Genomic DNA, 22,712 nt, shown 5'->3' with positions numbered 1-22,712 from the left:
TATAAAAAAGATGAGTTCATTATAAAGAAATTTTCAAACTCTTCTGGTAAAGTGACCAGTAAGAATACAGAGTAGGCTATGCCCTATCATTGCTAAAAGGGTGAGAAAATTAATAATCTCCGATACAAAAGCTCTTATATTTTACACAAATCGTGGGAGTGTAGTATGATGTTGAAACTATAAGGATATTCCTACAATAGTAAACTTTTTATCCAGCTAAATTGGCAAGCCGTAAAAAGGATAAAAAGTCACTAGTAGCAATGCTTGTATTATTGTGTGGCTATAAGTTGTGCTAAAATTGTAACTATGCTTTCCTTCAAATTAACTGATGTTTAACCAAGTGGCGCTATCACATAGCCGCCTGACTTCGATTCCTGGATTGTTACCTCAGTAAGGATTAATGTGCCCTAACACTATAAAACACAATTGTTTTGTTACAAAACAAAAAAAGGATATTAAGCTGAGGCTAATTTATTTATATGGAAGTATCTGGAGATAGTCTGCTTAATGCTAATACAAAGATTTCTTGGAGAGTCAGTAACCACGGATTTTTGAATGTCTTGAAAACCAACCCGTAACATAGTGACTAGTGACTTAATAGAATAGTAATAGTAGAATCCTCTGGAATTTTTCTATTGAACGGAATTCTACCTTTGGAATAAAATATGGATTTAGTAAAATCTTTGAAACAAATGCGCTAATTAAAATCAAATATAAAAAAAATGTTTGAGATTCATCACAAACATCTTTTTTATATTTTATAAGGGGTCAAGTTGTAGAAGATAAAGAAAGGTCTTTTACGTTATCATCTCATTCTAATTGGCTCGAGCCATACGAATGCTAATGAGTATACTGACTATAAAGTTCTCTTTAACATAACTAATAAAATGGTGATGAAAGTAAATGTCTCAATGCTACAAAAATTCTCCCAGCCTATCAAAATAATGAAACGTTTCACAAATGTTTAACAAGAAAAGCAAATTAGTCAAACACTGTCAACTAGAAATGCAACGATGCCCAAGAATGAACAGAATGGTATAGGGCAGCAAAATAAGATTTGTTTTTAAAAAATATAAAAACTCTCAAAGTTTTACAACAGTTCAAGCCTCAAAAGTAAACAAACTTTTAAAAGAGTACAGTTTCAATAGTGTATACTACAATTAGTTACTTAGTTAAACTACAGAAACCTCTGGAGTGTATGCAAAGGGTGCGAGAAGAATAAAACATCAGCTTCGAATGTTCAGAATAACTACGTTAATAAACAATGACAAGCGACTAACGACCAAAAAAATAAATATGAAAAGAAAAACACCATCAATGCAAAAGAAAAACTGATCTTTTTTATTGGTACAAAGCTTTTGCTCCTTCTGTCTCTTGGGGTGGGCTTTTAGCAAAAGTTATTTAATGTGAATATTTCAAAGCTAAAACATAATAAAACTAAAATCTAACTAGTAAATAATAACAATAAGTTTGCTAGGGTAAAAAGCGAGTTCAATGTGCTAAAATATATTGAAACATGACAGTTGATCTTTTTGAGAAAAGTCAAAGACATAGTAATTGGGTCTTTAAAAATTTACAATTGCTCACACCGTAAGCTAAACCATAATCTCATATGTTAAGCTATCGTCATTGCAAGATCAACATTTAAAATGATGCTAAGCTTATCTGAAGTAATTGAGGTTCAGTAACGAGAAAATTTTAAAACTAATTATCGAAATGGCTTCGCCAAAATAAACCGAAAGCTTAGAAAAACAAAACGTGTAATATGTTTCAGAAAAGCAATACGTTCTCCCTAAGCTTGTATATTTTCGTACAACAGCTCTAGCTTGTAGCAATTCCACCAAAATGCTGTCTACACACGTGAAAAGTGAATTGGATATGTTGAATTACCGATTGAGCGAGAAATAGAATTTTCCCAAATAGTATTTTCTTAGCGTTTCTCTAATTGTTTTTAAATATTGACCTGCAACCAAGTATTATTAATATCATCGATTTTGATAAAAGATGAGAAGAAAAAAGGTAACTACCATGAAGGCCTGTTTGAGTTGAACTAACAAGCTTCTGTCTAAATTTAACCATCCGTTTTTTTACCTCAAACTCTTATCTCAGACGAGGTAGAACTTCCTAGCGATTTAATTTAAATCTAAAGGGAAGCCTCTATTTATTGGGTTTGTTTTGAGTCAAGGTATAATTTGGAAAGCAGCACACTGCTGCTTAGGATTATTGAGTTTTGGTTGTGTGCCCTCTTATGTCTCGAATTGTTCGAGGCAAAAAGCTATTGTGGTAGATATTTTTGTTTGTTGTTACAGAGTTAAGTTTTCCCCTGGAGGCTTTTCTTGTTGTTATTGTCATATTTTCTCTATCTTGGTAAAGAACAACTTTCCTGATCAACAGTTTTTCTTAGGTTAGATAACATTTCAAGTAGTTATAGTGACTGCCTTGTTTTTTTGGTACAAACTAGAACACGTTCAAGAAGCGTGCCTCGTAAATTTCAGTTATTAGCCCTCATTTGTCAGTTGTGTCATTAGCATGTACATTATGGCTAGAGTTAATAGCAATGTGTTGAAAATATTAGTATGTTGCCTGCGCAGTTATGGAGAAAATTTTTGGATCTTATTACTCTGACCGAGCGTCGAAGTAAACTATTATGGAAGATAAATTTTTGGCTGATATCGTTGGTGACCCTCTCCTGGTTGTTGCTCTGGTGGAAACCATGTTTGTCGATCGAATTTGCGTTAGTTCATCAAATAAACTCGGTAGTGCACTATGGTTTTTTTCTGCCAGGATATGGTACATGGGTGTGTGTCTTGTTTTCCTACGCTTATCAAAAAGTCTCAATTTTGAGCTTTTTACAGGCAGCAGTGACATTTGCTCTAATATCTCAATGTTTTGGACTATCTTGTTAATGCATGCATCACATAATGAAGCTGCCTATTCAACATGTGATCATCAAAGACTGGCTAAAGGCTAAAAGTTGCACTTTTTCTGGCGCGTCATAGAGTGCACGCTTGATCATACCTAGCTGTCTTATTGTTCTTAACAATAAGATACTAGCCTCTTAGAAATCCAGTCAATGTGAAAGTGTTATTCCTCTTGTTTGTTGCAAGCCGTTCAATGTTTATGATACATTTGATAGACCATATCTGTGAAAATGGTGTGCGTGGAATATTTTATGTTCCATTTTGCAAAATAAAAAGCAAATTGCTTGTAAATTAATAGACATTAAGTTTAAGATTATATCAGTACTTCTCTTCATCATCTATAAATTTTCTGTTGACAGGGAAGAGCTGCTAAAAAAGCAAAGCAAATACAAGACCAGAGGGGTGAAGATGACGAAGTGAAAAATGCTCCACACTCTTTCATCATACCTCGTGGGAAAGTGGGAAAAAGTGTAGGAAATCTCATTAGAGATATGAGAAAAGTCATGTCGCCTTATACAGCTGGCAATTTGAAGGTTGTACATATTAACTTTTAACTTCTTTTATTTTGTTTTAGGATAGATTGTTTGTTAGTCCTTTTTATTTTTGTGGAAGTTCTCATTTTCAACTAAGACTGTTGTAATAATCAACTGAACGTTAAGTTTATAATTACAACAAAATCTCACCTTATTGTCAGTTTGAATGAAGTTGAAAATATCATAGTTTGAAAATAATAGGTAATAAATACTCTTTGTTTAATTAATCTTTCATTATGATTTATTTTCTTTATTCTTGTCATTGCAGAATCACTGTTAAAAAGCACTCAAATACACTTGTACTAGTTTTACATTGTTTAGGTTCTCCGGCGCAATGTGATGAAAGACTTTGTTTCTATGGCCGGACCATTTGGTGTTACTCACATGTTGATGTTTACTAAATCAGATGTTTCTGTCAATCTGCGGATCTGTCGTTTGCCGAGAGGCCCGACCTTGACATTCAAGATTGCTTCTTACACGACGATTTCTGACCTCGCTCATCATGTAAGTCTTTGAAAGATCAAGACTTGAAATAAACGAACACGGGAGAGTGGCTCTTGAAATTATAAATTGATTTATAGATTATTTGTTTTATAACTGATGAGTGTACTCGCTTCTCATGTTCACAGATACGGAGACACGATGTGAATGATAGTCATTTCAAGGAACACGCTCTGCTTGTCATGAACAACTTTAGCAAGGATAGCAAGCACCTCAAGCTTACTGCCAGCATGTTTCAAAACATGTTCCCTTCCATCAACATTAACAAGGTTTCCTTCTCTTAATCAGTTTTCTTTTTAAGGTGCACTTATATCTCGAAATCATTCTCTGCATGACAAGAGCGAGAAATTGGACTAAACTTTTTTGATCATAAGCCCAAATATTGATATAGCAAGAAGTTAAAGCGATTGACAATTTCTTGGTATTGTAGTTTTCTCGGTGCAGTGAATAGCCAACGAAATTATGGGGGAGGTCCATAGGTTAGAAATGGGATTATTGGGAGCTGAAATGAAAACAATTAACATTGGTGCTAGCAAGTAGAGCAAGACAAAGCAACGCTTCTTCATCAACGGTCATCATAGTTTTGAAAATTCAGTTTTTTATTGGAGTCACTACAATTTTTGTGAAATGGTAGATTAGCTCATGAAAATTAGGCCTTAGAGTTTTCAGTCGCACATCTCAGTGGCGATATCTAGGTCGAGTTATGAATGCACCTTTAGTTTCATAAGAGCTCGATGTAGAACATAAGCAATGGTATTTTTACAATTTTTCTGCTGTTTAAAACCTAACAAGTTTTTCTAGGTAAATGAGTTGAAGCCTGGTTGTATATGCAGTAATGGTTGTGGTTGTGCTGCGGCAGGTAAAACTGAGGAATATTCGACGGGTTGTGCTGGTCAACTACGATGAGGAAAAGGAACTGGTGGACTTCAGGCACTAGTAAGTGACTCGCTCTCTATCGCTTGCTATTGCAAGTGGTATTGTAGTGGCCGCTGAGGTCCATAACCGCTTTACATATCCAAAGGTTCTACACGGGCCACTTCAGTAGGTTGAAGAGAAGACCTATATTCACCCTGCCATCCTTTCTATCATCTGACAGTTTTGTAGAGATAAAAGATAAGACCACCAGCAGTGGTGACATTTCTTGATTTATTTCATAAGTTTGTATGATAAAAATCTCTCATTCTGTTTAAATCAAATGTTTTTGCCCATTTTCTAATTCATTTAAAAATGTAACACATCTTTAGACTTAGTCATGATACAAAATCATTCAGGGCAATCCCGGTAGGAAGGTTTCAGAACATCTCTAATGTCAATATTTAACCCTACGCAACCCGTCTCTGAAAGTATCACATGAAATAAATCATATTGCTGTGTTTTTGAAAGTTTTGCTACAAATGATTGATGTTATACTGTAGAAGCTACTACAGTAGACGCTTCTACAGTATAAACAATCTATTCCGGAAACGTTTACGTTATACGGATTTTAGGTTATACGAACAGTAAAATACATGTAAATTGTCTGATCTGTTACAAGATCTTCCCACACTCATCTCTTTGGACCTTCAAAAAGAAAAAAAGACTAAACTTATTTTTTAATTTAATAACTGTACAGTAACTGCAGTATTATTGGTTTGTATCGACAGCTTTTCTCTTTTTTCTTATCACTTTTACTCGGTTCGCTGTTTATGATTGCGATAATTTTACGAGTTTTGGAGCACATCTTCGATGTCAATTTACCCTGAGTTTTTATTTTAGGCAGCAAGGTCTATTTTGCAATGAAAAAACAATAAAAGTTTTTTATGTGTTCAAAATAAAGTAAAACAAAATGTATAATTTTACTACGATAAGAGCCGTGTCTGTCTGTCCATCTATGCGTGAAGAAGGTTCAAGGTTATGATAAAAGCTTTCGACTCCAACTTGTGACATATGTTCAGATAGATACTTTAACACTGAATAGGTGATTGCACAGCTACTTATTCTCTGTGCTTTATCGGCACTCCTGACGATCTCTCACTGCCGACTACATAAAGACTGCTAGTGTACTAGTATGTATAATAGGTATAGTAATATTATGATTAATAATAGTTAATAATAATTATTATAATAATATAATATATAATAGAGATACCCCCTATACGTCACTTTCTCTCCCAAGTATGGCAAGAGCGAAAGTGATAGTTTTAAGGCTAATTATGGTTAATTCAAATCGAATTTGAGAACTGGTACTAACTTAACACGTTACGTTATATGGAGTTTGTATACATGGTATGAAGCACAAGCTTTACATAAATTTGTTACATTATGGTGAGTTTAAGTTATAGGAGTGTCTACTGTATTCTTCTTGAAACTGTAGTAGAAGCTCATTAAATGAGGTCCGTGAAGTTGGAGACGAGTACATGTTTTTTGTTGTTAAAATGTAGGATTCTAGGACTAGACCTTATTGTTAGTCTTCAATCGTGAGGTAGTGTGAAGCTTTTATTTAAAGGTTCAGTGACAGGTTTGTTTAATTGTTTCCATTGAGTTTTACTCTATACTTCAACTTTGTATAGAGTTATTCTGTGTTTATATTATCTAGACATACCAATAAATTCTCCATCTCCTTTCATTGCAGCCATCTGCGTGTTGTTCCACTCGGGGTCAGCAAGTCTGTTAAAAAGCTGCAGAAGAAGAATGTGCCAAAGCTTTCACAGTACAATGACATCAGCCAGTTTTTGTTGAAGTAAGTATGGGAATTGTCCTTCCTTGGTTGTTGCTGTTTGCTCTATTTATTCAGTTGCCTTTGGTTTTGAATTCACAAGGTGTATGTGCCAGTAAACTAACTTACAAAAAGTTTTCGTATTTATTTTAATTAAACATGATATGTTTGTGTGAACTATAAATCTGAACCAAATAGTCAGCTTTTCTCCTTAGCTTAGCTAGAGATTAAAGGTGCCAAGATTTTCAAATATTTATTTGCTATATAGGGCTTCCCTACGACAGACCAGTGTAGCGATTTATAGCTATGGTTGAACATGCTGTTGTCTGTAAAACAGAATATGGTAAGAAACAAGTTTTAAATTTTAGCTTAAAATCATGGGCTAGAATTATTCTGCTTTTTAAAAATTTCAAATTCTTCTGTCAAACTTTAATAGACCTTTGAAAGCAATAAAATTATTTTTTCATTACTGGAGTGTGTTTTCACTTTAAATTAAAACTGTATCTGTGTTTCCTGCAGGATGATAGTCTGCATTTATTTGGGGTTCGGGTGAGTCATAAAGCTACTTTTTATGACTCCAGTGATGAAGTCTTCAATAGCGAAAACCTTTGCTGGAAAAAAACTATTTGTATGCCTATGTAGTTCTTGATGCATGTTCAAAGACAATTTGTAGCATATAATCCATCTTTAATGGAAGAGAATTATGGGGCTGGCTAATGGGGGTAATCAATTCAGATTTTAATTTTAACAATTTTGTGATCAACTATCTCACAGTCCTGAGGGCCTCTCGGAGTCAGAAGCAGAGTTAGATGGAGAGCATAACTCATTGGAGCTACCTCAAAAAATGAGTGGCACAGGAAACACACAAAATGAGCAGAGTGCCATCAGGTAGGCAATGAACAGTTTTGGATTGTTTCAGTTAGAAAGACTAACTTACCTATTTAACTGCTGGTATAAGACAGCTAGTTAGCTGGGACCAAGTTAGTAACTGGATGGCACTATTGGAGTGAACTAGCTGGTATCACGATAGTCACTTGTTGGTACTAATTGAAGTAACTAGCTAGTACCATGATAATAATGGGCTGGTACTAAAATAGTCAACCAGCTGGTGCTAGGGAAGGTAACTTGCTTGTGTTGAATAATTGAAGAGAACATTAGCCATTTCTAAATCGGACATCTGGCAATGTAATTGCTTTTTGCTAATGTTAATCTATCAATTTAATAACAAAGATTTATATGTGAATTTTAATGGATTTATGGTATGGAGATATGTAAAACATGAATATCAGTATTAGTAAATAATTATGAAAAATCTTTTCTAAAAATTTTTGTGAAACACACAGCATGCATGTGATCAACACATATTACTTGAATCCAGCTAGCAAATAAAGCTATGTAATCATTTTTCATCGGCTGGTGAAATTTCTGTGACTTTAATTCCAAAGAATTCTCGAAATATTATAATTTATAGCTGCGAATGTAAAGTAGGCAGACAGTCTACTAAACTTAGCTGAGGGGTCATCTTGACTTTAAAAGTAATTTTGGCAAAGTCCTGTGGCCAAGACCTTGCTCACCACCAACATCTGTACATCTAGTTCATCACTACATCAGTACTGCTTCATCACTACATCAGTACTGGTTTATCACTACATCAGTACTGCTTCATCACTACATCAGTACTGCTTCATCACTACATCAGTACTGGTTTATCACTACATCAGTACTGCTTCATCACTACATCAGTACTGGTTTATCACTACATCAGTACTGGTTTATCACTACATCAGTACTGCTTCATCACTACATCAGTACTGCTTCATCACTACATCAGTACTGCTTCATCACTACATCAGTACTGCTTCATCACTACAACCTTCAGTCATCATCAGTATTCCCTAGTGCCAAAGACTTGCTGCTGTTTAACATGTGGAAAAGAGTTCTTTTCTGCAGATGTCTCTACAATGGTATTGTTACAGGCTGAAAGAGATTGGTCCGCGTATGTCCCTGGCTCTCACCAAGGTGACTGAAGGTTTCTGTGATGGTAATGTTCTCTACCACAAGTTTGACACCCTTACTGATGAGCAGAAGGAAGAGATCTTGAAAAACAAGGAGGAAAGGAAGTAGGTTAACTAAACATTGGAATTATCCTGTTTTAGAGTTTAATGCCACGACCAAACGAGCGGAGCGAACGTTTGAGAGTTTTTATGATAAATGCATGTGCACACAACTTACGAAAATTATTCATCAACAACGTCGCAAACCCTTGTTTCGAAATCTCATCAACAAATTTAACCATCATTTTGTAGAGTCATTAAAGTATAATAATGATACAAAACACATATAAGCCTATTTAAATATGTTACCAAGTCTTTGTAAATTGTCCACAGTATCTTAAAACTTACCCATCTGATCAGATTATACACAAATAGACAGATTAATTTGGCCGAAAATCATTATTAAAACTGGCCAAGCCTTACTTTTATCAAAATTAAGACCGGCAAACAAAACGCCGAGCGGCAGAGAATAGAACCATTAAGTCGTGCGCATTTTTCGAAAAAATAAGTGCACATTTGACCAGTCTATAGCATTGTCGAATTGCCAAAGGTTTCTGTGGTTAACGTTGAAGTACAGAAATCGTTTCTTTTTTGCTGATTTCAAAGTAACTGACATTTTGGAAACTTTTGAGTACTTTGGTATTCTAACTGATGTCCAAAGCAGTGAAAGTAAAGGAAATGACGATGATATTTTTTTTCTAACGATTATGATGAGATTATTACAATATTTAATTATAAGTTTGGATGACTATTGAAGTGTAATAGTCACACTAACAACATCAATGATGGGCAATATGTTACTGTTATTATTTTTTCTAAATAGTTTTGTTAAATAGATTTTCTAAAAATCTATATAAATATCACAACTTCTTGATATTGTTAGCTATGACGTTCTGAAATGTAAACAAAATTGTGCATTGGTTTTTTATTATTACTGTATTACTATATTAATAATATTGGTTATTCTCATAATATCAGTGCATTTTACTTCTAATATTGGCCAATATTGCATTTCTCCTATTGCAGGGGGAGAGATATAAACATATAACCTTTTCCTTTCATTATTGCTGTTTGTCATGACCAAACACTTTTTTAACTAGATTTTCTAAAAATCTATATAAATATCACAACTTTTTGATATTGTTAGCTATGACGTTTTGAAATGTAATCAAAATTGTGCATTGGTTTTCTATTATTACTGTATTACTATATTAATAATATTGGTTATTCTAATAATATCAGTGCATTTTACTTCTACTATCGGCCAATATTGCATTTCTCCTATTGCAGGGGGATAAATATAAACATATAATCTTTTCCTTTCATTATTGCTGTTTGTTGTACATAATAACACCCACACCCAGTACATTACAGCTACCATTGCAGTTATTCTATTGCACTGCAGTGCCATTTGACTGCTAATATTGCAATTCTCAATCATCAGCACCCTTTCTTTTTTCCAATATTACTTTGGTCGTGGGCTGTATGACAGGGGAATTTCTAGTTATATTATTTTCTATTATTATTACATTTATTTTACTGCCTACCACTTTATACATTTGCAACGGCTATGCTTAGTATTAAAAGTTGGGGAGGAGGTATTAAACTGAAGCATAAGGAGCATTCAAGTGATCAGGGTGACCCTTGACCTTTTTCAATGCAGCATCACTATTAAGTACATTATCTTCCAATTCATCACTCTTTAGTGGCATCACTCAATTATGACATCGCTCACTTGTTCTGCCACTCACATGTCTGACTGTAATTGCACTGTAATAAAATGATCTTTCCTCATCAGTCAGTTTAATGTGTATAAAATATCTGGTTGTCTAATGATTCTTATTATATGATGTGTTGGTAGAACTGTACTGGTTAGAACAAAAAAAAAACGAAAATAGTTTTACTTGCATTTTCCCCAATTTATAATGTACTCACTGATTTTTTATTCAGAAAACAATGATTTTTTGTTATGTTAGCATAAGTATTGAAACCTCTGAGAGAATGGGTGAAATCTGTTTGCTGTACGCACGTAGATATTGAGTGAACAATTACACACTTTATTTCCATTCTCATCATGCTCTCAGGAGAATGAATATTGACCAATGAGTTATACTGGTCATCCAAGTGTTTCATAAGTTTTGAATTTTGCGCATCAAACCAGTAACTAAAGTACAATGTGTTAATATGGATATGGCTCTAGTATTACATGGGTCATCGACTAGCATTTGTATTGAAAGCCCTTCAAGTTTCCAAAAAAATCAGCAGATGGTAAGATATATGTTCTGGTCTTTTATTAATCATCATATTAGTAGAATATACATGTAAATTGACAGAACAGTTATAACTATAATAAATTTCAAATAATATTTGAAATTTCATAAATTTCAAAGCTTGATAAAAATAAGAAAGTTAGTTTCTACTTACAAAATTTACTGGTCCTTTTAGTGTTCGATTTAATCAAGAAAATTGACTAACAGCTACTTACTAAGGCTTGATTATTTTAAAACTGAACAATGTGCGTACGTTCCGCTTTTCTTTCCGTTTTAGCATAGTTATGCTTCGATACGGACTTCCTATTCTTGAGTCGCTGCCATAGATATAGTAAACACATATATCCATATATTCATAGATATAGGTATAATAGTAGGGTTTACTATATTTATGGTCGCTGCACACAATGAAGTCTTTATCCAATGAGAATGCTCGCTAGCCTCCAACTCAATTATGCTGCTAGGTGATCAGAACTCCGTCAATTGTAGATATTACTCGTGATAGATGTAGTGACGATCATGTGTAGTGACGCTTTGTAATAGATTACAGTGAACAAACTAAACAAAGCCCTCGTTTGGCCTAATAAAAATTCCTCCCAACACAGTATTGTCTGCTGACTATCATATTTTTCTGTAGTCAGCGAAGCAGCGCAATATTAATTAGATGAGTGTTTAAATTTTACCTTCTCATCTCGTGCCCAAGTTGTTGATGAGTAGAAAAGGATTTATTTTACTATAAAGCTGCCTGTAGTGATACAGTTCTCACATTTTGGTTACCTATGCATTTGCCTTTACTAAATTATTGTCGCTATTATTAATGTGGAGTGTTGGAAAATGGTAATTTTCTTCAATTGTATTTTGCCTAGGGATACTTGATCATATCAAGCAATATATTATATTATTCAATTTACTAAAATCACAGTTAATGGATTTTTTTATACACCGACAGCGTTATGAAAGTTTAATTGCCAGCTGTCTTGCTTGGACATTGTAATTAGTATTGGTTGTCAATGTTTTAGAATTACATATAAACTATTGTGAAATTATGTATAAACTACTACGAATTTATATATGAACTATTTTGAAATTATATATAATTTATCATGAAATTATATATAAACTATTATGAAATTTTATATAAACTTATGAAATTATATATAAACCATTATGAAATTTTCTATAAACTATTATGCAATTATATATAAACTATTATGAAATTATATATAAACTATTATGAAATTTGTCACCATCTCCGCATCAGCTGAGTATAGTAAAGCTTTTTTACCTTCCTCGTAGCCTTTGTTCCTAGCGTAACATTTGGTATTTCAGAAAGCTAAAAGCCAAGAGAACTGCTGAGCAAAATGAGCGCGTCAAGTTGAAAAAGGCAAATAAGATGGCTCATAAGGAGAGGTCAATGAAAGGTCAAGCTGGAAATGGTATACATTTCTATGAATTTTCTATGAGCATTTCAATAGAACATTTAGCATTTGTTCTTTGCTGGATTGAAGTGTTGCAGTGTAGGCTTGGCTGTTATTCCCAGTCAAGGCTAGACCATATGTGATTTGTGATTTATTTTCATCAACAAAATTAGTTAAGCAAAAAAGCTGGAAGAGTGATGAAGCCCATAATAGGCAATAGCATAGTTAGTCGTGGCGCTGGGCTTGTAAATGAATGGTATATGTGTATATACTTGCATTTTCTCAAATCAATGCATTTTGGACAGACTTTTACGTAAACACTGACTATTGTCTGTGTGTTTACAGACAATTATACCATTCATTTGCAAGCACTCTATGATTTCACTAGCAAGTACTCTATGAATTCACTAGCAAGTACTCTATGGATTCACTAGCAGGTACTCTATGGATTCACTAGCAAGTACTCTATGGATTCATTAGCAAGTAATCTATGGATTCACTAGCAAGTACTCTATGAATTCACTATCAAGTGCTCTATGGATTCACTAGCAAGTCCTCTATGGATTCACTAGCTAGTACTTTATGGATTCATTTGCAAGCACTCTATGATTTCACTAGCAAGTACTCTATGAATTCACTAGCAAGTACTCTATGGATTCACTAGCAAGTACTCTATGGATTCACTAGCAAGTACTCTATGGATTCATTAGCAAGTAATCTATGGATTCACTAGCAAGTACTCTATGGATTCACTAGCAAGTACTCTATGAATTCACTAGCAAGTACTCTATGGATTCGCTAGGAAGTACTCTATGGATTCATTAGCAAGTCCTCTATGAATTCACTAGCAAGTACTCTATAAATTCACTAGCAAGTGTTTTATAGAATCAGTTATGCTGACTGTCTGTTTAGAAGCTGATGATGATGGTTATGTTGCTGCAACCAATGATGATGAGAGCAGTGATGACATGAATGATGCCGAGTATTATGAACAGGAAGTTGGAAGTAAACCAGAGAAAGGTGGGTGCTCATTGGTCAGCTTTTACTTTACACTAGAAGAAGCTCGAGTTTGAGCAATAGTCGCATGAGACAGCAAAGGATGAGAGAGAGACAACATCTATCCGCTGTACTCTCTTGCTTCTCCAAAACATGCTTTAGTATGGTTAGCGGATAGGAAACATGTTTTAGGGACAAATAGGGATAAATCTGTGCAATTTGAGGATACATTTTTGTTCTCTCATTAAAGCTACATTAGTAACTTTCATTTATCACTCACCAACATTTGTAATTTATTAATGATCAACTAGGCGAGGTGTTATATGCATAGATGGCAGCTTTAAGTGAAATAAAACAACCAGATTTAAATCATTGTTCATCAAAAAATTATAACAATTACACCTTTTGATGATCTTGAAGGCAGAGCTAGGTCTCTAGCGAGTAATAGAGATTAGCCCTGATTGAAATAGAGTTTTTATGCGCTCTCAACAGCAAAGAAATGCCATATTCCTTGTTTGTTATTAGGACAATTGTCTGCAAATTACTACTGTGCGATATACTATTTAACATTGTACCTGCGATTCGACACTTTTCATAAGCCCTGTCAGTCTTTTCCTAATGAGAATGTTTCGTTACCAGCAACTTTTGCTTCTAAGTTGAGGAACAGTTGGCAAGTCTGTATGTTGAATCTGTTTGTCTTGGCCTTAGGTCTCTTCTCAAAACAGTCTGGCAAGAGGAAAGCCCCCTTTAGTAAGAATAAATCTGGTAGTCCTGCTGCTAAACGAAAGTTTCCTGGTAAGATGCAAGAAAAGCCATCTCAAGGTTCAAAGGCCAAATTCAAATCAAAGACGTTGGCAAAACCTTCAAAGTTTTCTAAGAATTCAGCAAAACCTTTTACCGGTGGAGCCAGGGGAACAGGAAAGCCTCACACAGGCAGCAGCCGTGCCACTCACAAACAGAGAAAGCGCAAGTGATCAGTTTATGATGCTAGCTGTAGTCAGCATCCCTCAAACTACTTTTATATCATTGTCTATAATAGTGGCAGTTTGTTGACTATAAATTCATCTATAAAATATCCTCTCATGTTTTAATTTAACTAGTGACACCAACGATCATTCTTCAAGTTCCTTTTATAGCAGCTCATGTCTGTAGGTTGTCATCTAGTTGAAACTCCATTCGTCTGGAGTTTTATGCTGTTGCTGCAGACACTCAAGGTGGCGTTTTACTATTGATTATGTCTTTGCCACGGGTCAAGGTCTTACATCTATGACTATATTTCAACTTAATAAACGGTCATTAATCTTCTACTTTTGAACATTAAGCTCAAGTTGTAAGCTTCTAGCAAATGAATAATCAAGTTGGATTGGTCGTCTGGCTATGATAAGAGAGACTGTTACCAAGTAACATAGTGTATTGACTGGCTGGAAGGCATAGAATAAATGCAGAGATATAATTGAAAACGTTTGTGTGAAAGAGTTGACAAAGGTAGCTAAGTAACATTTCAATAAATTATAATGTGAAGGCTGTTTCTATAAACGCTGATAAGACATTCAAAGGTAGTATAAATTATAATCAATAATTAATATCTTATACGACAGCAGTCTGTAAAACTGTTAATGTCGTGGAAAAATTATTCGTAACGGAATGAGCAAATCTGTCTGCGACACACAATTTTGCATTCTTGGCAAAGTATGTGAAATGTGGGTGGTGCAAAGTATACCAATATTATTGAGACACGGCTTTCCACAGACTCCAGAAGAGGGTAGAAAATGATTTATGAAAATATCACAGTATAACAGGGTGAAGATGCTCGTTTTATCAAAAATAAAACATTACGCTATTCCTCAAATAGTAGCTTAATCTTGCAAAAGTTTGATGCCCAGTCTGCATGATAATCTGGATTCTTGTAAGAAAAATAAATCAAAACGAAATGTTCAAAAATTGGTTTTACTTACAAAAATGTATAAAACTGTAAAAGCTGTGGTGGCAATCTCTAAGGCAGTGGGAGAAGGTATAATCCTCACTCTATGCTTGTCATAGAGAATATCGTCCGTCCATTCTCAATTATCGGGACACCTTCCTCAAGGTCACGAGAGCTTTTAGGCTTGAAGTCGTCTGTCTTTTCAGGTGGCTTCGGGCTAGCCGATTTCTTGGGCGGTGGCACTTTCAATCCATCGTCACTTTTAGACTTGTTCGCCTCTGGGGACCTCTCTGGGGAGTCAGCGCCCTGAATATTGATGCAAATTGTGAGTCTCTCAACAAGAGGTGGTCTGCTAACATATCAACAATATCATGCCTGCTCAATAGAACTTAGTTGGCACCGTGGAGAAACAAAGCTGGCAAAGTAGTTGAAAGTTCCACATCTGTAGATTGACTGAGTTACCTGTCGGGTTTTAACCGTTATAGCAGCCATTGCGTTATGGTCTAGAATGCCAGACCTTGACATAACAGGTTTGGGTTCAATTCCCAAAAAGAGCCACTAGTAGTGACAGTAACGACATCCAACCTTAATTTGCCCCATGCAACTTGACAGTCTCCAGCTATTGAGAGACCCTTGCTACTGGACTCAGACAGATCTAGCCAGGATCACAGAGCCAGATCGCTCTTAAACGACTGCACAGCCTCTGCTTGCAGTAAGCTAGCAGACGCCATACTCAATCTTAGAAGAATTGCTCACACATGACCATTATTCTTGTCCCTATATATCTTGGCAGCTGTAGGCATCAAGCCTACAGCTGCCAAGATACCTGCTATTTTTACCTGCTATTTTGAGTATATGACTCAAAATAAGCAGGTAAAAATGTGTGTGGTGTGGTCATATCAGTATACATCGTTGTCTTCAACTGTTAAAAATGAAATGGTAGGAATTTAGCCTACATAGTCATTCAAAAACATAATTTTACTGCTGTTTGGTTTCCATATTTGAAATAAGAAAAAACTGAAAATTACTTCAATATATAATCTATGATAATCTATCAATAATTTATGGATATTGATTAAATTCACATTGAGTAACAATGTTGTAAATGAGAATTTTAGTTTTCCAACAAAGGGTCCAGTTTATTTTGCACGGATGTTTTATTACAAGCGGTCAAAACTAGACAATTTTATTTAGAGAAAAAAAACATTTTTAATCAACCAACGTGAAACATTTTGGTTTATAGCCTTGGTCAGGCGCTTGCACAAAAACTGCATTCTTATAGCGTAACAGTAAAACTAGTGAAGGTCTACTCAGTTGAAGTCGTTTCTACAGGAAAGGAAAATACTCGATTGATCTGAGTCTACAGATACCACCAGAGCTCATCTGTATGCGAGTCAGTGAGGTATCACAGCTGTTATACCACCAGAGCTCATATGTATGTGAGTCAGTGAGGTATCACAGCTGTTATACCACCAGAGCTCATATGTATGTGAGTCAGTGAGGTATCACAGCTGTTATACCACCAGAGCTCATCTCTATGTGAGTCAGTGTGGTATCACAGCTGTTATACCACCAGAGCTCATCTGTATGTGAGTCAGTGAGGTATCACAACTGTTATACCACCAGAGCTCATCTCTATGTGAGTCAGTGAGGTATCACTGTTGTTATCAACGACTTTTATTTACTGAATCTCTATGAGGCAATACTATATCAAACATTTGGACAGGTGATGGTGTGTTGACCAATGTGATGCATCTCCCTACACAAGTATAGTAGATGCTCCAATAATGTAAACCTCCTTTAATTTAAATTCCACATAATGTAAATAATTTACATTAAGTTTTGGCAGGTGGAAATAACATAAAGGTGCAAATTCTTAGATTTCCATTTGCATAACGAGGGTCCTACAGTTAGCTTAAAAAATCATTTTCTTCCTAATCACCCTTGAGAGAAAACTGTGTATCAGGTATCTATGGTATATATACTAGTACCCTGGTAGTCTAGAGTGCTCTGGGAGATTGTCAGATATGTCGATAAACGAAGTGTAAATAAAAACAAAAACTTGTCAGTACAAACCAATAAAATGACAGTTACTGCATAGTCATCAAATCAAAAAGTCAAGTCTAGTTTTTATTCCTATTTGAAGGGCTGATGGAGTGAGTTTGAAACAATCGTGGAATGGATTAGGCAATTTATATGTATTTTACACTTTCTATTACAGAAAATCTCTATAACAAACATTCTTGTAATGAATTATTTACGTTGCATGAGCCTCTACTGCACTGGTCAACATTTCATTTGAAAGGTGAGAAAAAATGCATGTTTTGCATGTTTATTTGAAATGCCAAGTGAAAACACTATAAAATGACACTAGTTAGTAAGTGTGACTAAAGTTTTGTAAGACAAGTGTAGAGTGCGGCGGCTTGCACGTGAAGGAACGCTACATTGGCTGTACCTACCTGGGGCTCAGGTCTGCTAGTATCATTGCCTTGCTCATTTACCAAATTCCAAATGAACCGCGAAAAGTCAGGTCCATTGACACCTCCTTGCTCAAGTTTAGACTTTGGCCTTCTTAACTTGGGTGGTTTAAAAGGATCGCTATAGGGATTGGTTTTTGTTTCAGGAATTGTCTCCTCTACCTTTGGCTTTCTGGATTTTGGTCCAGTAGACTCTCTATTTGCTCGAGGGAACACCGGGGTGGACCTAGGAGCCGAATCTGGTCTAGTTGGGGAATGTGAAACTTTTTCTTCTTCTGTGGCATCGGTTTTTCTCTGGGCAGAGGCGTTGTTTGCTGTTTTAGTCTTCGGAGGTTTTTCAGTTTCTTTGTGAGCTTTTTCTGCTTGGGTAGCCTCTGAGCCTTTGTACCTGCGTTAAGATCATCACGCCTTTCATGGACAGTGGCTAGCCATTGCTCAACTATGATGTACATTTGTTCGGCCCTGCAACATGCATCGCTTCCTTGTTGCCTTTAGCTTGGTGCTGTGTTAGACTGTTAGTAGCCAAGCATCACGCACTCATCTGAGCATATGCGGATTATAATTTTAATTTAAAATTAAAAAAAAAAAATCTGATCGTAGCATTTAGACTTTTCTTTCGTAGCGAGTTTGGCAATGTAAACAAATTAAAATGAGAGTACATGCCCTGCATGGTTATAAAATCTCATAGATATTTGTTCTAATCACACCCAAAGTATCATTTTACCAAAAATTATCAAGTTATTATGCATAAGGCTTGTTGCAGCAAACAAATGCAGTTCTTGTTTAGTCAAAATCAACAAAAAAGGCTGATGAGACAAAAAAAACTAGATAATCAGAGACAGCTTGTGCAATAAATAGGCCACGATCGAAAGTTGTGGACAGGTGTTGCCGACTAGGTAAAGAGATGAAATCGTGCGAGAGTTTTTTAGTAAAATGTCGACAGCTTTCTTCAAAAACTAATATTCATTTACTACCGGGCAAGTATATATGCTACTATAGTTTTGTCTCGTCAAAAGGAGGAAATAAAAGAATCTGGCAGACAGCAGCTGCTAAACCCTTTCTGGCATCAGATCATGCTCTTACAAGCCTACGTCAGCTATGACAAAATGACTTGGAAGCTCAAAGTATTTTTACCATTTTCTACCACTTACTTACACTTTACTTGTCCATTTGCAGACATAGAAGCACTTACCGAATATTTTCACTTCTTCGTTTGGCGGCTTCGGAAATAATCTTTGCTGTTTCTTGACTTAAATCTTTTTCTAACTTGGCTCGCTGTTCTCTCACAGTCTTCATCACATCTTTTTTCTCCTTTTCCTTGGCCCTCAACCACTCATCATACGACTGTCTGTGTTTTAGCTTCTTTTCCTTCTCCAGTGTCTTCAGACGCTCCTGCAAGTCTGGGCTGTTCTTAATCACCTCATCTAAAGCTACCTTCGGTTTCACCACTCTTCGTCTTGTCGGTGGAGCTGACATCGGCCTCTGTTTTGTTGGTGCAGTTGGTTTCATGGATGTCGATTGTTTTTGGTCTTGGTTTTCTAGATTAGGTCTTTTGCTAGTCTTGAGGTCACTGGTGCTGTTCGACAGTTTTTGTGACTCGAGCTTTAGCTTAGCGATATTTTGTCTTCGTAGCAGTCGAGCTTGTTTTCTTTTCGCTGCCTGCCATTCTCTTAGTTTTTTTGAAGATTCCACTTTACGCTCTTCTCGCTGTTGTTTTTCTTGTTCTTCTCTCAGCTGCCTTTCCTTTTCTTTTAGCTTCTGTTCTCTTTTCATTTCTCGAACTTCTCGCTCTTTTGCTTTTAACCATCGTTTAATGTCTATGTTTGCCGTTCGCTTGAGGTTGTTGTCGCTGTGCTTCCGACCATTCAAGTCCTCGTACGTGCCATATTTAACATTCTCTCGAGATGCTCGCAAATCTAGAAATTCCATGGATTCACGCCTCTTTGCACTACTGCCAGGTTTCGAGCTTGACTGTTTATGACTATCTAATTTATTTTTTATATGACTGTTTCGTTCGTAGTTGGACTCATTAGTTGTGATGTGCCGCGCAGAAGGAACCTCTACAATATCGTCTGCTTCACTGTCGTCACTTGCATAGGAAGATCCTGAAGAAGAGCTTGCTCGGGTGTTGGAAGACTCTTTTGTGCAGCGGTGTGAATTTGTTCTTGAAGTTGTTTTGTTGCTAGATGGTAACTTAGATACTTGTGATACTGAAACATCACTATTGCGGCTTTTTTGGGATGCAGAGTCATGAAAGGAAACTCTCTTGCTGCAAAGTTGTTCTCTGGAGTAGGGGAGGTAGGAGTTGTCACTTTGTTCGCTTTCTGTAAAATATGATGTTATATTTGCTTTAAAGACTTCAGCGAAGGGGCCATTGCTAAAATGCTTGCTGGAAGCCAAAGAGCTGTATATTTTAATAATATATATAAATATATATTATATAATAATATATATTTATATAAAGAATAAATATCCTTATATAGCAATAATTAAATTTTTTTTAATTATTACTTAAAAGCCTCTTAAAATTACTTCAATTTTCATGACTTTTTCAAACAAATTTTTACACATTTATCACAAAATAAAATATAGAATAACACGTTCTGTTTTATTATTGTCACTTTTGTTCTTTTGCTAATGTCTTGTGACTTTATTCATCACTTATTTTATAGTAACTGTTTTAATTTAAATTTAGCATGAAATAGCTAAGCCACACATATCATGCTAAATTATAACAAAATCGAATTTTGCAAAGATTTATGTGTAATAGTTTTTGAAAATGTCTGCTTAACCATTTTTATTTTGCAGAAATGTGTGTAATTACAATCATCTCGACATGCTATTAAATATACATCTATAGAACACTTGAAGTTTGAAACATTTAGGTACAATAGAGCAAATACCGCGCATAGACATAAACATTAGATTATATGAAACACCAAAATAATACCTCTAGAACATCTCAGACTAGATGCAGAACTTGATGTAGACCTAGGTGACTTGGGTCTGAGGGCTTCTGGAAGACTTCTTGAGATGATTATTCTCTTAGTTCGTGCTCCACCATTAAGCTTCTTATAATCAGCTGAAAACAGTGAAATCTTACATTTGTCTTGCATTCTTTTAACAACAAGGTCCTGTCACACCCTTGGCAAAACTGTTAGTTTTACAGCTCAACAATTTCCAATAAAACTTTGCTAATAGTTTATAAAATATAATAAATATATTAATAATAATTTTATTAATAATAATATAATTATTATTAATATAATATTAATAATAATATTGTTAATATATTTAACAATTTGATCAAAACTCACTTTGCAACTGTTGATGATATATGTATACCTAAATTTGGTGTATTTTGAACCACTTCATAGATCAATGAATGTGTCATCGTAGAGCAATCAAAAAAGCTCTGTAGGTACAGGCAGACCATAACTCTTTAAAAAAAGGAACAACATGCAGTAAAACTTACTTCTTCATTATCATAATGTTTGCTGACAGATGAGTCAGCAAATAAAAAAGATATGAAAACCTTTTGTCATTCAAATATAGGAAAAAAATCACAAATGAGTGAAATGACAGCCCGTCATTGACTTTAAAGAAGAGAGAGATAATCACTTGCTCAGCCATAAAATCATCACTTGGAGAAAATGCTTGATAATCTTGGTAATATTGTGTAGTTAGAAATGTTGGAAAACAGGCTAGACATGGGAAACAGTCAAGCATTGCAGAGGAAGTCATATTGTGGAAATGCGTGATAACAAAGAGTAGAGCTGGTAGTGCTGGAAAGTGATCACAATGTGTCAAGGATAAAAAGAAAAATTTATTGAATACCGTAGTAATCTGGCAGAACTCTGCCTCGTCCATCGACAGCTGCAAATAAAATATGGCAAACGATTATTTGTCACTGTTCTGTACTCAGAAAGAAAAACTATTTGTCACGCATAGTTGAATTTTTTAAAAATTGTGTATAATGAAATAAGTGAACCGAATAACTGCAATTTCTAGCCAAAATACTTAGGTTTTTGTTTGAATAGGTAAAAAATCTTGATGATTTCATATATTCTTTTTACATTCAAGAACCTAAAATGCTGATAATATTTTTAGGTTTTTTATGGGTAAAGATATCAAATATCAATTTTCAGCAATGAATATTACATGCTAAATTTTGACAAAAGCTTGCATAACTTGTTTTACCTATCATGTTTGCAGTTTGATCTCTGTGTTGTCGATTCAGCTCCTCTTCATTTATGGTCTCTGAATCATCGAGAAGGATCCTCAGCTTGTCAATGTGCTCCTTCAGCATGTCATCATGATTTCGCAATCCTAACTTCCTGTATTGCTTCGGTATAACTTTAGGAGTGCTGCCAAAGCTGCTAGCACTAACCGGTCGCAACCTTGGTGTGGAGTCACTAACCAAAATATCTGAGCAATATGATGGACTTGGCTTATCGATAAAGTTTGGGGTTTTCTTATGCAAATTTGCATCATGTCTAACTTTAGAGTGTTTTTTTCTAGAAAAATCGCTAATGTGGTTTTGGGTTCTTCTACCAACTTTTTTTTCTTGCTCATGATAATGGTCAGATGAATTCTTTCGACAGCGCTGAACCTGTACGACAGGCTGTGTGGAAATAAACTCATCAGTTTCACTGTGTGATGTTCTTGGCGTTTCTAGCAAGTCCCAACTGTCTTGAACACTCACAAAATCTTCTGTCAATGCTATAGTTTGCTCACTCATGATCTGCAACAAACCATGATAAATGTTATGGTAGGTTTTTCACTTTCAAATTACAATTTGTTTTTATATAATGTAAAAGTTGGAACTAAATGTAATGGTACTGAGGCAACATTATACTATTTGACAACAATCTTTGGCTTTTTAAAAAACTAGATTATACTGTGAGATTGCAAACAGAATGCGTG

At 35.1% G+C, this 22,712-nt stretch overlaps 2 protein-coding genes across 2 annotated transcripts; one reads left to right on the top strand and one right to left on the bottom strand.

The window, feature by feature from the left end:
* The first annotated feature begins 1,881 nt into the window (after nt 1-1,881).
* LOC137393466 (suppressor of SWI4 1 homolog) lies at nt 1,882-14,695 on the top strand. Its single transcript, XM_068080037.1, has 11 exons — nt 1,882-2,019; nt 3,281-3,454; nt 3,776-3,958; nt 4,084-4,224; nt 4,815-4,891; nt 6,567-6,674; nt 7,425-7,538; nt 8,627-8,770; nt 12,304-12,410; nt 13,305-13,412; nt 14,097-14,695. Exons 1-11 carry the CDS (start codon nt 2,005-2,007, stop codon nt 14,360-14,362), a joined length of 1,437 nt encoding a protein of 478 aa, XP_067936138.1. The 5' UTR covers nt 1,882-2,004; the 3' UTR covers nt 14,363-14,695.
* A 713-nt stretch (nt 14,696-15,408) lies between these two features.
* Nucleotides 15,409-22,095, bottom strand: LOC137394249 (axoneme-associated protein mst101(2)-like). Its single transcript, XM_068080971.1, has 5 exons — nt 21,987-22,095; nt 20,737-20,868; nt 18,979-20,110; nt 17,769-18,174; nt 15,409-15,615 (listed from the first exon to the last, which is right to left on the bottom strand). Exons 1-5 carry the CDS (start codon nt 22,093-22,095, stop codon nt 15,409-15,411), a joined length of 1,986 nt encoding a protein of 661 aa, XP_067937072.1.
* Nucleotides 22,096-22,712: the final 617 nt, after the last annotated feature.

Source organism: Watersipora subatra, chromosome 4, assembly GCF_963576615.1.
Source record: "Watersipora subatra chromosome 4, tzWatSuba1.1, whole genome shotgun sequence".
Classification (NCBI taxonomy): domain Eukaryota; kingdom Metazoa; phylum Bryozoa; class Gymnolaemata; order Cheilostomatida; family Watersiporidae; genus Watersipora; species Watersipora subatra.
Note: the sequence above shows the minus strand (reverse complement) of the source record. Positions and strands in the feature narration are given on the sequence as shown.

Coding starts and splice junctions, on each gene's coding strand:
- LOC137394249 (XM_068080971.1), bottom strand. CDS start 22,095: ATGCTGAAGGAGCACATTGACAAGCTGAGGATCCTTCTCGATGATTCA. Junction 20,869..21,986: donor TCAAACTGCAAACATGATAG/GTAAAACAAGTT, acceptor CACTGTTTTCAG/CTGATTATAAGAAGCTTAAT. Junction 15,616..17,768: donor CTAGCAGACCTGAGCCCCAG/GTAGGTACAGCC, acceptor ATCAATATTCAG/GGCGCTGACTCCCCAGAGAG.
- LOC137393466 (XM_068080037.1), top strand. Junction 8,771..12,303: donor AAAAACAAGGAGGAAAGGAA/GTAGGTTAACTA, acceptor TTGGTATTTCAG/AAAGCTAAAAGCCAAGAGAA. Junction 12,411..13,304: donor GAAAGGTCAAGCTGGAAATG/GTATACATTTCT, acceptor CTGTCTGTTTAG/AAGCTGATGATGATGGTTAT.